Genomic DNA, 15,360 nt, shown 5'->3' with positions numbered 1-15,360 from the left:
TCCGCAGCCACTTCTTTAAGACATTAGGATGAAGTCCATCCAGACGCAGGGATTGGTCAGCCCGTAGACACAATAATTTACTCAGTACCATCTCCATGGTGATTGTAATCCCCCTCCCCTCCCCGCCCCCCCGGTAATGGGGGAGAGTGGGGAAGCCCGGATAGTTCCTCTTAGAGTAGTTTAAGGAGAGATTGAATCAATGGTTTTGATGGAATAGATGGACTGTTTCCTGTGCGGATGAGTGGGTAACCAGAGGGACACAGATTGAAGTTGATTCACAGAAGAGCCAGAGGGGGAGCTGACCTTTGACTGCAGAAGCTGTGAAACGATGGGGTGTCTGGGCCTGGGTTTTGGATTTGGGGAGGGGGGAGGAGGGAGGGGGTTTGGCGGACACCAAGTGGTGAAGTTGAGTTGTGATGATGAGATGGCCAATTGCAGTGTGATCGGGACCATCATGCCTCGCCCTCCCTCTGCTTTCTGTCACGCTCACTCGGGAACTTTCTGTGGTAATCTCCATCTGTCTCTCTCTGATCTATAGCAGCACCCAGGATTCCTCCAGATTTTAAATCTCTCAGCCCCAAACTCCCAACAACCATCACTGGGGCTTTTAGTAAGTGCTTTTTAAAGCCTGTTGTGTTGGAGACTGAAACGCGATTGGCTGTGCACTGACCATTTGCTTCTCTTTGCTATGTCGCCCCTCCCCCCACAGTCTGATCTAACACCCGAGATAAAACTGTCCTCAGATTGGCGATTTGTGACTGATTAACCTCCCTCACTTGGTGTCTGAAGCTACAGATGGGACTGACCTGCAAAGCCTGAGGTCAGCAAAGGGATTCCCACTTGCTGCAAAACCACACACACTGACTCTCACTGGGGTATGGGTCCCACACACACTGACTCTCACTGGGGTACGGGTTCCACACACACTGACTCTCACTGGGGTACGGGTTCCACACACACTGACTCTCACTGGGGTACGGGTCCCACACACACTGACTCTCACTGGGGTACGGGTCCCACACACCCTGACTCTCACTGGGGTACGGGTCCCACACACACTGACTCTCATTGGGTACGGGTTCCACACACACTGACTCTCACTGGGTACGGGTTCCACACACACACTGACTCTCACTGGGGTACGGGTCCCACACACACTGACTCTCACTGGGGTATGGGTCCCACACACACTGACTCTCACTGGGGTACGGGTCCCACACACACTGACTCTCACTGGGGTACGGGTTCCACACACACTGACTCTCACTGGGGTATGGGTCCCACACACACTGACTCTCACTGGGGTACGGGTTCCACACACACTGACTCTCACTGGGGTACGGGTTCCACACACACTGACTCTCACTGGGGTACGGGTCCCACACACACTGACTCTCACTGGGGTACGGGTCCCACACACCCTGACTCTCACTGGGGTACGGGTCCCACACACACTGACTCTCATTGGGTACGGGTTCCACACACACTGACTCTCACTGGGTACGGGTTCCACACACACACTGACTCTCACTGGGGTACGGGTCCCACACACACTGACTCTCACTGGGGTACGGGTTCCACACACACTGACTCTCATTGGGTACGGGTTCCACACACACTGACTCTCACTGGGGTACGGGTTCCACACAAACTGACTCTCACTGGGGTACGGGTCCCACACACACTGACTCTCACTGGGATACGGGTCCCACACACACTGACTCTCACTGGGGTACGGGTCCCACACACACTGACTCTCACTGGGGTACGGGTCCCACACACACTGACTCTCACTGGGGTACGGGTCCCACACACACTGACTCTCACTGGGGTACGGGTCTCCCACACACTGACTCTCACTGGGGTACGGGTTCCACACACACTGACTCTCACTGGGGTACGGGTCCCACACACACTGACTCTCACTGGGGTACGGGTCCCACACACACTGACTCTCACTGGGATACGGGTTCCACACGCACTGACTCTCACTGGGGTATGGGTCCCAGACACACTGACTCTCACTGGGGTACGGGTTCCACACACACTGACTCTCACTGGGGTACTCTGTAAACAGAGAAATTTTTCAGGGTGTTTTCTCATCACTGAAGTCCCCAATACACGTGACTGGTTGCAATCAATTGGTGCGTGAGCTGGTATGGGGTATCAGACCGGGGTGGTGTCCAGGAGGTGGGGGGAGGGGGCAGTTTGTTGTGCTGAGCTGTTGCTCTGTTTCACCCATCTTCACCCCCTGGGGCTGAGTGTTCATCTTTTATCGAGCTTTAGACGCTCCCAGCTGTTTGTCGCAGATGTGATTGAGGTTAGTGACTGAACTCTGGCGCTTGGAGCTCGGGGTTCGAATCAGAGCCATAGAGGTTTACAGCATGGAAACAGGCCCTTCGGCCCAACTTGTCCATGCCGCCCCTTTTTTTTTAAACCTCTAAGCTAGTCCCAATTGCCCGCGTTTGGCCCATATCCCTCTATACCCATCTTCTCCCTCTGCTGCAGTATGGTTGCAGTTTGAAACACGTGGTCCCACACTGAGTGCTGCAAGGATATGGTCACAGACATCAATAAACTCTTCATTTCAATCCTTCTGATAATCCTTCAGAGAGAGGATTTAAACTGAATACTATATAGTCTGGACTGTTCCGGGATTATTTGATAGTTTAGAGGGAGCTTTACTCTGTATCTAACCCCGTGTTGTACCTGTCCTGGGACTGTTTGATGGGGACAGTGTAGAGGGAGCTTTACTCTGTATCTAACCCCGTGCTGTACCTGTCCTGGGAGTGTTTGATGGGGACAGTGTAGAGGGAGCTTTACTCTGTATCTAACCCCGTGCTGTACCTGTCCTGGGAGTGTTTGATGGGGACAGTGAAGAGGGAGCTTTACTCTGTATCTAACCCCGTGCTGTACCTGTCCTGGGAGTGTTTGATGGGGACAGTGTAGAGGGAGCTTTACTCTGTATCTAACCCCATGCTGTACCTGTCCTGGGAGTGTTTGATGGGGGACAGTGTAGAGGGAGCTTTCCTCTGTATCTAACCCCGTGCTGTACCTGTCCTGGGAGTGTTTGATGGGGGACAGTGTAGAGGGAGCTTTACTCTGTATCTAACCCCGTGCTGTACCTGTCCTGGGAGTGTTTGATGGGGGACAGTGTAGAGGGAGCTTTACTCTGTATCTAACCCCGTGCTGTACCTGTCCTGTGATGGGGGACAGTGTAGAGGGAGCTTTACTCTGTATCTAACCCCGTGCTGTACCTGTCGTGGGAGTGTTTGATGGGGGACAGTGTAGAGGGAGTTTTACTCTGTATCTAACCCCATGCTGTACCTGTCCTGGGAGTGTTTGATGGGGACAGTGTAGAGGAAGCTTTACTCTGTATCTAACCCCGTGCTGTACCTGTCCTGGGAGTGTTTGATGGGGACAGTGTAGAGGGAGCTTTCCTCTGTATCTAACCCCGTGCTGTACCTGTCCTGTGATGGGGGACAGTGTAGAAGGAGCTTTACTCTGTATCTAACCCCGTGCTGTACCTGTCGTGGGAGTGTTTGATGGGGGACAGTGTAGAGGGAGCTTTACTCTGTATCTAACCCCGTGCTGTACCTGTCCTGGGAGTGTTTGATGGGGGACAGTGTAGAGGGAGCTTTCCTCTGTATCTAACCCCGTGCTGTCCCTGTCCTGGGAGTGTTTGATGGGGACAGTGTAGAGGGAACTTTACTCTGTATCTAACCCCGTGCTGTACCTGTCCTGGGAGTGTTTGATGGGGACAGTGTAGAGGGAGCTTTCCTCTGTATCTAACCCCGTGCTGTGCCTGTCCTGGGAATGTTGTGCAGTCTTTACAGTGACAGGCTGGTTGCTGGTGGGGCCTTGGCTATGTGTCTGTTGATTCTCACCCTGCGACTGTTGGAATCTCTGCTGTACACTGTGTGTAATTTCCAATCCATCTGAACAATCTGTTGCACGATTGCTGTTTGGAATCACAAAGCATGCTGTGGTTATTGCTGTGATTGTTATATTGTTTGATCTGAATTCTAACTCGTTCCTGCTTTACCAATATTTTCACATTTGAAAGCGAAATATGTTTGGTGATATTTGGAGTCTGCCAGTGAGGAATCTTGGTCCATCTTAAAGCACCATCCAAACTAATCACTGCCAAATAGCCCCTGGGTGGCATATCAGGAGAGGTCTGAGACTGGTATAGGACTCTATCTCTATCTCTCTCTCTCTCTCTCTCACACATACACCACACACACACACACACACACACACACAGCAATGTCAGTGAGGCACGGGTATCAGACTCGGAGAGAGCAACGAGACGTGGTTTAGGAGTCAGAATGTTTCCAAACTCCACTCTCAAAAAGACCTGTCTTAGAATTTTCCAAACAATGCTTTTTCTCAGCTGTTTTCAGCAAGGATCCACTTCCAGGATTTCCAACTGTCCTTTCAGTAATCCTCTGTCTTGAATTGCCATGTGCGTTCAAATTGCCACACAATTGGTTTTCACATCATAAACCCTGAAAGCACAATACAGATAGTTTGAAATGAAATCAAATCCTCTATAGTTGCAAACAGTTTTGTTTAACATGAGTCTTTCTGGCCTTTTCCCTTTTTCTACAAACATTGAAATCAACTCACTTAAATCTATCCCTGATTTCTAATATCCAACACGACAAACATCGATTACTTAAAACTATCTCTGCTTCCTCACACCTCTGCCTTTGGACGAAAGAAATCTTTGTAACCAATGAACTGGTGTTACTTCCACATCTCAAACATAACATCACAAATATCAAACAAAATAACTTCAAACACTTCTCTTATTTCACAATTACCTATCGTACTGTATAATTACAATGATTTCACCAAAACGCAGGCAATAAATGTAACAGCGTAATCAAAGAACAAAGAACAGTACAGCACAGGAAACAGGCCCTTTGGCCCTCCCAGCCTGTGCCGCTCCTTGGTCCAACTAGACCAATCGTTCGTATCCCTCAATTCCCAGGCTGCTCATGTGACTATCCAGGTAAGTCTTAAACTCGACGCGTGGCGGCGTGGCAACCCTCCGTATACACAGGTTCTGCTCGGATGAGGAGGATCGCAACAGACACCTCCAGACGCTGAAAGATGCCCTCATAAGAACAGGATATGGCGCTCGACTCATTGATGGACAGTTCCGACGCGCCACAGCGAAAAACCGCACCGACCTCCTCAGAAGACAAACACGGGACATGGTGGACAGAGTATCCTTCGTTGTCCAGTACTTCCCCGGAGCGGAGAAGCTACAGCATCTCCTCCGGAGCCTTCAACATGTCATTGATGAAGACGAACATCTCGCCAAGGCCATCCCCACACCCCCACTTCTTGCCTTCAAACAACCGCACAACCTCAAACAGACCATTGTCCGCAGAAAACTACCCAGCCTTCAGGAGAACAGTGACCACGACACCACACAACCCTGCCACAGCAACCTCTGCAGGACGTGCCGGATCATCGACACAGATGCCATCATCTCACGTGAGGACACCATCCACCAGGTACATGGTACATACTCTTGCAACTCGGCCAACGTTGTCTACCTGATACGCTGCAGGAAAGGATGTCCCGAGGCATGGTACATTTGGGAAACCATGCAGACGCTGCGACAATGGATGAATGAACACCGCTCGACAATCACCAGGCAAGACTGTTCTCTTCCTGTTGGGGAACACTTCAGCAGTCACGGGAATTCGGCCTCTGATATTCGGGTAAGCGTTCTCCAAGGCGGTCTTCGCGACACACGCCGGTGCAGAGTTGCTGAGCAGAAACTGATGGCCAAGTTCCGCACACATGAGGATGGCCTCAACCGGGATATTGGGTTCATGTCACACTATCTGTAACCCCCACAGAGTTTCACTGGCTGTCTTTTCTGGAGACAATACACATCTCTTTAACCTGTCTTGATGCTCTCTCCACTCACATTGTTTATATCTTAAAGACTTGATTAGCTGTAAGTATTCGCATTCCAACCATTATTCTGTAAATTGAGTCTGTGTCTTTATATGCCCTGTTTGTGAACAGAATTCCCACTCACCTGAAGAAGGGGCTTAAGGCTCCGAAAGCTTGTGTGGCTTTTGCTACCAAATAAACCTGTTGGACTTTAACCTGGTGTTGTTAAACTTCTTACTGCTAATCAACAGCCCAGTCCTTCTCTAAGCTCTTGTTTGCTTTACAAATCATAAACTCAACGCACAATACAGACACGGTTTGAAATGAAACCAAAACTTGCAAATGCTTTTGTTTAACATGAGTTGAAGTTTTAACCTTACACAGAAACTAAATTAACTCACTTAAATCTATCCCTTATTTCTAATATCCAACACAAATGTAGTTCCTTTAAGTTACCTCTGCTTTCTAACAATGTAGAGATTCAGTAATAAGAAAATTAATCTGTGGTGCTCATGAAGTTGTCAGATTGTAATAAAAACCCACTTGATTCACTAATGTCCTTTAGAAATGGAAATCTGCCAACTTTACCTGGTCTGGCCTACATGTCATTGAGTGACATGTCACAGTGTAGAAAAGACCCTTCAGCCCCGAGTCTGCGCAATAATAACTACCAGTTGCGCTAATCCCATTTTCCAGACAGCAATTTGGTTGACTCTTAAGTGCCCTCTGAAATGACTCAATGACGCACTCTGAATATATCAGCTATTACAACCACAGCAGCTATTACTGAGCAAACCAGACCTCAGAGTGAGGTCTGTGTCACTAATTATAAACCTTTCCTTTATTGTGAAAATGAGGATGAAGAGCTACTGACCCCAAAGTATAGAACTCCAATAACACCTTTAGAATTCAAAAAAATTTTTTTGTTAAAATGAAAAAAAAACTTAAGCACACAAGATTAAAGTTACACAGTTAAAACAGTCTTACAGAACAATCCCCAAAAAACTGCTTGGCCAAAAGTATACAAGTAAGCAGTAGATGTAGTATATATGGACTTCAGCAAGGCATTTGATAAGGTGCCCCATGCAAGGCTTATTGAGAAAGTGAGGGGGCATGGGATCCAAGGGGACATTGCTTTGTGGATCCAGAACTGGCTTGCCCACAGAAGGCAAAGAGTGGTTATAGATGGGTCATATTCTGAATGGAGGTCGGTCACCAGTGGAGTGCCGCAGGGATCTGTTCTGGGACCCTTACTCTTTGTGATTTTTATAAATGACCTGGATAAGGAAGTGGAGGGATGGGTTGGTAAGTTTGCTGATGACACAAAGGTTGAAGGTGTTGTGGATAGTGTGAAGGGATGTCAGAAGTTGCAGCGAGACATTGATAGGATGCAAGACTGGGCGGAGAAGTGGCAGATGGAGTTCAACCCAGATAAGTGTGAGGTGGTTCATTTTGGCAGGTCAAATAGGATGGTGGAATATAATATTAATGGTAGGACTCTTGGCAGAGTGGAAGATCAGAAGGATCTTGGGGTCCGAGTTCATAGGACGCTCAAAGCAGCTGTGCAGGTTGAGGCTGTGGTTAAGTAAGCGTATGGTGTACTGGCCTTCATCAATCGAGGAATTGAGTTTAGGAGTCGTGAGATAATGTTGCAGCTATATAAGACCCTGGTCAGATCACACTTGGAGTACTGTGCTCAGTTCTGGTCGCCTCATTACAGGAAGGATGTGGAAGCCCATAGAAAGGGTGCAGAGGAGATTTACAAGGATGTTGCCTGGGTTGGGGGGCATGCCTTATGAGGATAGGTTGAGTGAGCTTGGCCTTTTCTCCTTGGAGAGACGAAGGATGAGGGGTGACCTGATAGAGGTGTACAAGATGTTGAGAGGTATTGATCGAGTTCACAGTCAGAGGCATTTTCCCAGGGCTGAAATGGTTGCCACAAGAGGACACAGGTTTAAGGTGCTGGGGAGTAGGTACAGAGGAGATGTCGGGGTAAGTTTTTCACTCAGAGGGTGGTGGGTGCGTGGAATGGGCTGCCAGCAACGGTGGTGGAGGCGGATTCGATAGGGTCTTTTAAGAGACTTTTAGATATGGAACTTAGTAAGAAAGCGATTACTAGGCTTATCTATAATCCTCTAAGGTAGGGACATGTTCGGCACAACTTTGTGGGCTGAAGGGCCTGTATTGTGCTGTAGTTTTTTTATGTTTCTACGTTAACTACCTTTTTGGCAACTTCCCCCTTATAGATTTTTAACCATTAACAATCCGATTATGTCACTTTATTAATGCTATACCTCCCGGCTTCTCGAACACTTCTTCCAAAAAGGAGATTCAAACTAAACAAAGACTCTTCTGATTTAACACTGGATGGCTGCCTCCACATTTTAACAGCAGCTGACACGCAGAGGAGCTGCCCCCTGGGTTTCACCCAACAACCTCTAATCCATTTAATATCTGCTCCTTAAATATCTTTCTCCCCTTTCACCTGAGGTTTCATTGTCGTCAAACACCTCTTTGAAGTCAACTACAAATCGATAGTCTTAGATCTTTCATGTTTTTCCATTTTGCCTCTGCCTTTGTTTAATATCTCTTCCCCTGTTTAAGATGTAACAGTTCCTTATCATCTCTGGACTCCCTTTTTAAAATTCAACAGATGTAAAACCAAGTTTCCTACTTTACGCTCAATGAGATCCAACCTATTTACTTTTGACTCAAACTCACCATAACCTCTCATTACAAAATAAATCAATCATTTCATTTATTCGTGGGATATGGGCGTGGCTGGGACAGCATTTATTGCCCATCTCAAGTTGCCCTTGAACTGAGTGACTTGCTAGGCCATTTCAGAGGACAGTTGAGTGTCAACCACATCTATAACCCTTCAACTCTTAGCCCTCACAGACAACCTATCTTTAGTAATCTTCCCCTGTTTAATTACCCCTGAACGAACACACGCAGCTTTCTTTATCTGCACAGAGTATCAACATAATCCCAAAAAATTAAAAAACAGATCTCTCATCAAACATGCCAGAACTGGTATTTCAGGAAGGTGCCATCTTCTGAGGGGAAACTAGCAAAAAATGGCAAATGCTGGCCTTGCCAAGAATGAGGGAGTTTAATAGTAAAATGTTTGGGTGGTGACTGTGCTCTGAACTGTTGAGGGATCTGAGTGCATGACCTGGGTACTGATTGATTTCCTGTTTTTCCCTGGGTCCAGTGCTAGCCGTGGGGAGACCTCAGGCCACGGCTGTTTACAAGGTCGCAGAGTACGCGAGGAGATTCTCAGTGCCGGTGATAGCAGACGGCGGGATTCAGACTGTTGGCCACATTGCCAAGGCCTTGGCACTGGGAGCGTCGACCGGTGAGTGAATCATTGACCGCAGAGAGGCACAAAAGGCAAACCTCCAGTTTTCTCTGAATTAATTTGGTGTCAAAGAACAGTACAGCACAGGAACAGGCCCTTCGGCCCACTAAGTCTGTGCTGACACAGATGCCTCTCATCTAATATTTTCTTGCCTCTTTGTGCTCCATATCCCTCTATTCCCTGCTATTCATGTATCTATCCAGATGCCTCTTGAACGTTGTTATAGAATCTGCTTCCACCACCTCCAGCAGCGCGTTCCAGGCATTCACCACCCTGTGTGTGAAAAACTTGCCCCTTACATCTCTTTTAAACTTTCCCCTCCTCGCTCTCAACCTATGCCCCCGAGTAATTGACCCTTCGACCCTGGGAAAAAGACTGACTATCCACTCTATCCAAGCCTGTCATAATCTTGTAAACCTCTATCAGGTTCCCCCCTCACCCTCCGACGCTCCAATGAAAACAATCCAAATTTGTTCAACCTTTCTTCATCGTTCATATCCTCCAAACCAGGCAACATCCTAATAAATCTCTTCTGCACCCTTCCCAATGCATCAACATCCTTCCGGTAGTGTGGCGAACAGAATTGTACACAATACTCCAAATGTGACCTAACCAAAGTCTTATACAGCTGCAACGTGATTTTCCAATTCCTATACTCAACACCCCGACCGATGAAGGCCAGTTTTCCATGACCTTCTTGTCCACCTGAGTTGCCATCTTCAGGGAACTGTGGATCTGCACGCCTAGATCCCTCTGTATGCTGATATTTTTAAAACCTCTATCATTTACTGTATACTTTCCTTCTGCAGTAGACCTTCCAAATTGCATCACCTCACATATTTGTCCGGGTTAAATTCCATCTGCCAGCTTTCGGCCCAGTTCTCCAGCCGATTTACATCCTGCTGTATCCTCTGACAATCCTCCTCACTATGGGCTACTCCCCAAATTTTGTATCATCTGCAAACTTACTAATCAGACCACCTACATTTTCTTCCAAATCATTTATTTATATATACAACAGAGCCCAGGTTAAAGTCCAACAGGTTTATTTGGTAGCAAATGCCATTAGCTTTCGGAGCGCTGCTCCTTCGTCAGATGGAGTGGAAATCTGCTCTCAAACAGGGCACAGAGACACAAAATCAAGTTACAGAATACCGATTAGAATGCGAGTCTCTACAGCCAACCAGGTCTTAAAGATACAGACAATGTGAGTGGAGGGAGCATTAAGCACAGGTTAAAGAGATGTGTATTGTCCCCGGACAGGACAGTTAGTGAGATTCTGCAAGTCCAGGAGGCAAGCTGTGCGGGTTACTGAAAGTGTGACATAAATCCAAGATCCCGGTTTAAGGAGAGGCTGAATAGACTGGGACTTTTTTCTCTTTTTTAAAAAAAAGGGCAGCATGGACAAGTTGGGCCGAAGGGCCTGTTTCCATGCTGTAAACCTCTATGACTCTATGTCCTAGAATGTCAACATCCTCCTTTCTACACTCATCATCCACCACATCCTTCTCCTTTGTGAACACTGATGCAAAGCACTCGTTAAGGACCTCACCCACCTCATCTGGCTGATGTTAAATGGTGCGAGGCTCCGGATATAGTCCCTGTGGGTGCTGATCTGAACCAGGAGCCCAATGACAGTCAGGCTTCAGCTGGGTAACAGGCAGTCGGTGATCCCTGGGTAATCGGCCTGAGTCCACAGCTGTGTGAAACAGAATCACTGTTAGGAATCGGAGTGTCAGTGAGGCTCGGGGTAACACTCTCATTTCTGAATGAGAATGTGGTGGGTTCAGATCCCACTCAGATGCTCGCAGTTCTGCACTGAGGGTGTGCCGCACTATTAGAGGGTCAGTACAGAGGGAGTGCTGCACTGTCAGAGGGTCAGTACTGAGGGAGTGCCGCACTGTCGGGGTCAGTACTGAGGGAGTGCCGCACTGTCAGAGGGTCAGTACTGAGGGAGTGCCGCACTGTCAGAGGGTCAGTACTGAGAGGGTGCCGCACTGTCAGGGGGTCAGTACTGAGGGAGTGCTGCACTGTCAGAGGGTCAGTACTGAGGGAGTGCCGCACTGTCAGAGGGTCAGTACTGAGGGAGTGCCGCACTGTCAGAGGGTCAGTACTGAGGGAGTGCCGCACTGTCAGAGGGTCAGTACTGAGAGGGTGCCGCACTGTCAGAGGGTCAGTACTGAGAGGGTGCCGCACTGTCAGAGGGTCAGTACTGAGGGTGCCGCACTGTCAGAGGGTCAGTGCTGAGGGAGTGCCGCACTGTCAGAGGGTCAGTGCTGAGGGAGTGCCGCACTATCAGAGGGTCAGTACTGAGGGAGTGCCGCACTGTCAGGGTTCTCCTTTTGGGGATGATTGCCCTTTTGGGTGAATATAAGCAATAAAATCATAGAGGTTTACAGCATGGAAACAGGCCCTTCGGCCCAACTTGTCCATGCTACCCTTTTTTTTAAAACCCCTAAGTAATCCCAATTGCCCGCATTTGGCCCATATCCCTCTATACCCATCGTACCCATGTAACTACCTAAATGCTTTTTAAAAGACAAAATTGTACCCGCCTCTACTACTACCTCTGGCAGCTTGTTCCAGACACTCACCACCCTCTGTGTGAAAAAATTGTCCCTCTGGACACTTTTGTATCTCTCCCCTCTCACCTTAAACCTATGCCCTCTAGTTTTAGACACCCCTACCTTTGGGAAAAGATATTGACTATCTAGCTGATCTGTGCCCCTCATTATTTTATAGACCTCTATAAGATCACCCCTCAACCTCCTACGCTCCAGAGAAAAAAGTCCCAGTCTATCCAGCCTCTCCTTATAACTCAATCCATCAAGTCCCAGTAGCATCCTAGTAAATCTTTTCTGCACTCTTTCTAGTTTAATAATATCCTTTCTATAATAGGGTGACCAGAATTGCACACAGTATTCCAAGTGTGGCCTTACCAATGTCTTGTACAACTTCAACAAGACATTCCAACTCCTGTATTCAATGTTCTGACCGATGAAACCAAGCATGCCGAATGCCTTCTTCACCACTCTGTCCACCTGTGACTCCACTTTCAAGGAGCTATGAACATGTACCCCTAGATCTATTTGTTCTGTAACTCTCCCCAACACCCTACCATTAACTGAGTAAGTCCTGCCCTGGTTCAATCTACCAAAATGCATCACCTCGCATTTGTCTAAATTAAACTCCATCTGCCATTCGTCAGCCCACTGATCAAGATCCCGTTGCAATTGGAGATAACTTTCTTCACTGTCCACTGTCACCAATCTTAGTGTCATCTGCAAACTTACTAACCATGCCTCCTATATTATCATCCAAATCATTAATATAAATGACAAATAACAGTGGACCCAGCACTGATCCCTGAGGCACACCGCTGGTCACAGACCTCCAGTTTGAAAAACAACTCTCTACAACCACCTGTCAAGAAGCCAATTTTGTATCCATTTAGATACCTCACCCTGGATCCCATGAGATTTAACCTTATGCAACAACCTACCATGCGGTACCTTGTCAAAGGCCTTGCTAAAGTCCATGTAGACAACATCAACTGCACTGCCCTCATCTACCTTCTTGGTTACCCCTTCAAAAAACTCAATCAAATTTGTGAGACATGATTTTCCACTCACAAAGCCATGCTGACTGTCCCTAATCAGTACTTGTGTCTCTAAATGCCTGTAGATCCTGTCTCTCAAAATACCTTCCAACAATTTACCCACCACAGATGTGAGGCTCGCCGGCCTGTAGTTCCCAGGCTTTTCCCTGCAGACCTTTTTAAACAAAGGCACAACATTTGCCCCCCTCCAATCTTCAGGCACCTCACCCGTGAGTATCGATGATTCAAATATCTTGGCTGGGGGACCCGCAATTTCCTCCCTCGCCTCCCAATGTTGTAAGAATTTTGCGGTGGAACAGGGGAGTTCTCCCTGGTTTCCAGGTTGTTGCTGATTCTTCTCCCCTGCCTCTAGTGATGATGGGATCGCTGCTTGCTGCCACTAGCGAAGCCCCCGGTGAATATTTCTTCACAGACGGAGTGAGGCTAAAGAAATATCGAGGAATGGGCTCCCTGGATGCAATGGACAAGCACATGGGGAGTCAAAACCGCTACTTTAGGTCAGTTGTGTGTATTTCTGTCTGTCAACATCTATTTAATCTGAAATAAAAGCAGAAAATGTCTGAAAACCTCCGAGCCTGGCAGGATCTGCATCGAGGGAAACAGCATCAATGCTTCATGCCTTTGCGACTCCTTCAGACAGACACATCCAGACTTGAAATGTTAACTCTGTTTCTCCTCAGAAGCTGCCAGACCTGCTGAGGTTTTCCAGCATTTTCAATTTTGATTTCAGATTTCCAACATCCGTAGTATTTTGTTTTTATTGTAATGTTTATATTTTTGCTGCCTCACAGTGCAGGGACCTGGGTTCAATTCTGGCATTGGGTGACTGTGTGGAGTTTGCACGTTCTCCCCATGTCTGCATGGGTTTCCTCCGGGTGCTCCAGTTTCTCCCACAGTCCAAATATGTGCAGATTAGGTGGATTGGCCGTGGGAATTGTGTGGGGTTCTGGGGATAGGGCGGGGAGACGCCCTGGGTAAGATGCTCTGTCGGAGAGTTGGTGCAGACTCGATGGGCCGAATGTGTTGTATCAATGTTTGGAATGTTCAATTCAGACAAAAAAAGTTACTGCATTTCACAAGTTTACAAAATATTGTCTTTAGACTTCAGTATCCCCTGAAGAAGGCAGAAATTTGCATCAGAAATTAACCGTTACCGGTTTACACCTGGCCACGAGACTCAGCAGAGTTTCATTGGTGGGAGGTTAGTGGTCTAAAAGGGAGCAGAGATACTGGTGTGAATCCAGAGATCAAAAGTTCAAGTCTGCCTACAGGTTATGGAGGTAAATGTAATAAATCTGATTGTTTTTCTGGCATGACCCCAGTAAAGACTCAGTATTGTTACATTGTTGGAATAGAAGTGTCTGAATGACTTGCCCTCAAGGGGAGGAAGCTGGGTCAGAATGTTCCTCCACAAGTTGTGTGGACAGGTTGGGTGTTGCTATGGTACATGTACAGTATGAAGTGACATTGTGTATTGATTAACTCAAAGTAACTCCTCTTGCAGTGAGTCAGATAAGATTAAAGTGGCTCAGGGTGTATCGGGTGCCATCCAGGACAAAGGCTCCATTCACAAATTTGTTCCCTATCTGATTGCTGGAATCCAACACGGCTGTCAAGACATTGGAGCCAAGAGCCTGTCACAACTCAGGTATGACCTCTACTCCTGCTTCCTCGCCCTCTTCTCCCCCTTTCTATGACGTGGTGCCAGTGACTGACTCTCTGCTGTTTTTTAGAGCGATGATGTACTCGGGGGAGCTGAAATTTGAAAAGAGAACATTGTGTGCTCAAATGGAAGGCGGTGTTCATGGGCTTCACTCGTAAGTATGGTTCCCCTTTGCCCTCACTCCCGGTGGAGCTGGCGCTAGCTCCTCCCTGTTTCTCCTATTCTAATTTACTTTCCATTTCCACTTGGAGCTGTTTCATCTGTTCAGAAATTGTAATATACTAACTACATTTGGGGTTCTGGGTTTATACAAAGACGTGGTTTGCATGTGTAGATTCACAGTAACACACAAGTTTATTGAAAGATATTCTCTGCACACAGCAGAAGCTGAAACTAAACAGCAGCTTGTGAAACACCCTAATGACCACCATCAAATCAGGTGACCAGCTCTTGGAGCAATCATGCAACCACTTAAATATATAACAGAGTGCTTCAGGAACACAAATTCCAGCGATTCCAGTTGCACAGAATTTTGTGATGTGACCATTTGGGGTGATGTGTAAGTCGGAGGTTTCGATGAGAAATATTCAAAGCTAATTTTCTTTACTCTAGCTTCTGTCATCCTTGGACAAGTGATCATCCTTCAGTTTTAGTTGACACTGTGTATCTCCCCTCCCACACAGCTCTATAGGTTGAACAGTTTTTTGTTTCGACTCCTCTCCAGTTCTGTCACAAATTTAAACCTCGGATGTGAAGCAGCTGCAAAAAACGAGTGTCCCAATCTGTGCAGCG

At 47.4% G+C, this 15,360-nt stretch overlaps 1 protein-coding gene across 1 annotated transcript; it reads left to right on the top strand.

Moving 5' to 3' along the window:
* Positions 1 to 534: 534 nt before the first annotated feature.
* LOC144491074 (inosine-5'-monophosphate dehydrogenase 2-like) lies at positions 535 to 15,360 on the top strand. The gene is made up of 5 exons (XM_078208758.1): positions 535 to 610; positions 9,140 to 9,283; positions 13,258 to 13,402; positions 14,410 to 14,553; positions 14,639 to 15,360. Coding segments are annotated over exons 1-5 (522 nt in total). The 5' UTR covers positions 535 to 609; the 3' UTR covers positions 14,727 to 15,360.

The sequence above is a fragment of the Mustelus asterias genome, unplaced genomic scaffold, assembly GCF_964213995.1.
Source record: "Mustelus asterias unplaced genomic scaffold, sMusAst1.hap1.1 HAP1_SCAFFOLD_4373, whole genome shotgun sequence".
Lineage (NCBI taxonomy): Eukaryota > Metazoa > Chordata > Chondrichthyes > Carcharhiniformes > Triakidae > Mustelus > Mustelus asterias.
The sequence above is the reverse complement of the archived record's forward strand: the minus strand, read 5'-3'. Positions and strand labels throughout refer to the sequence as shown.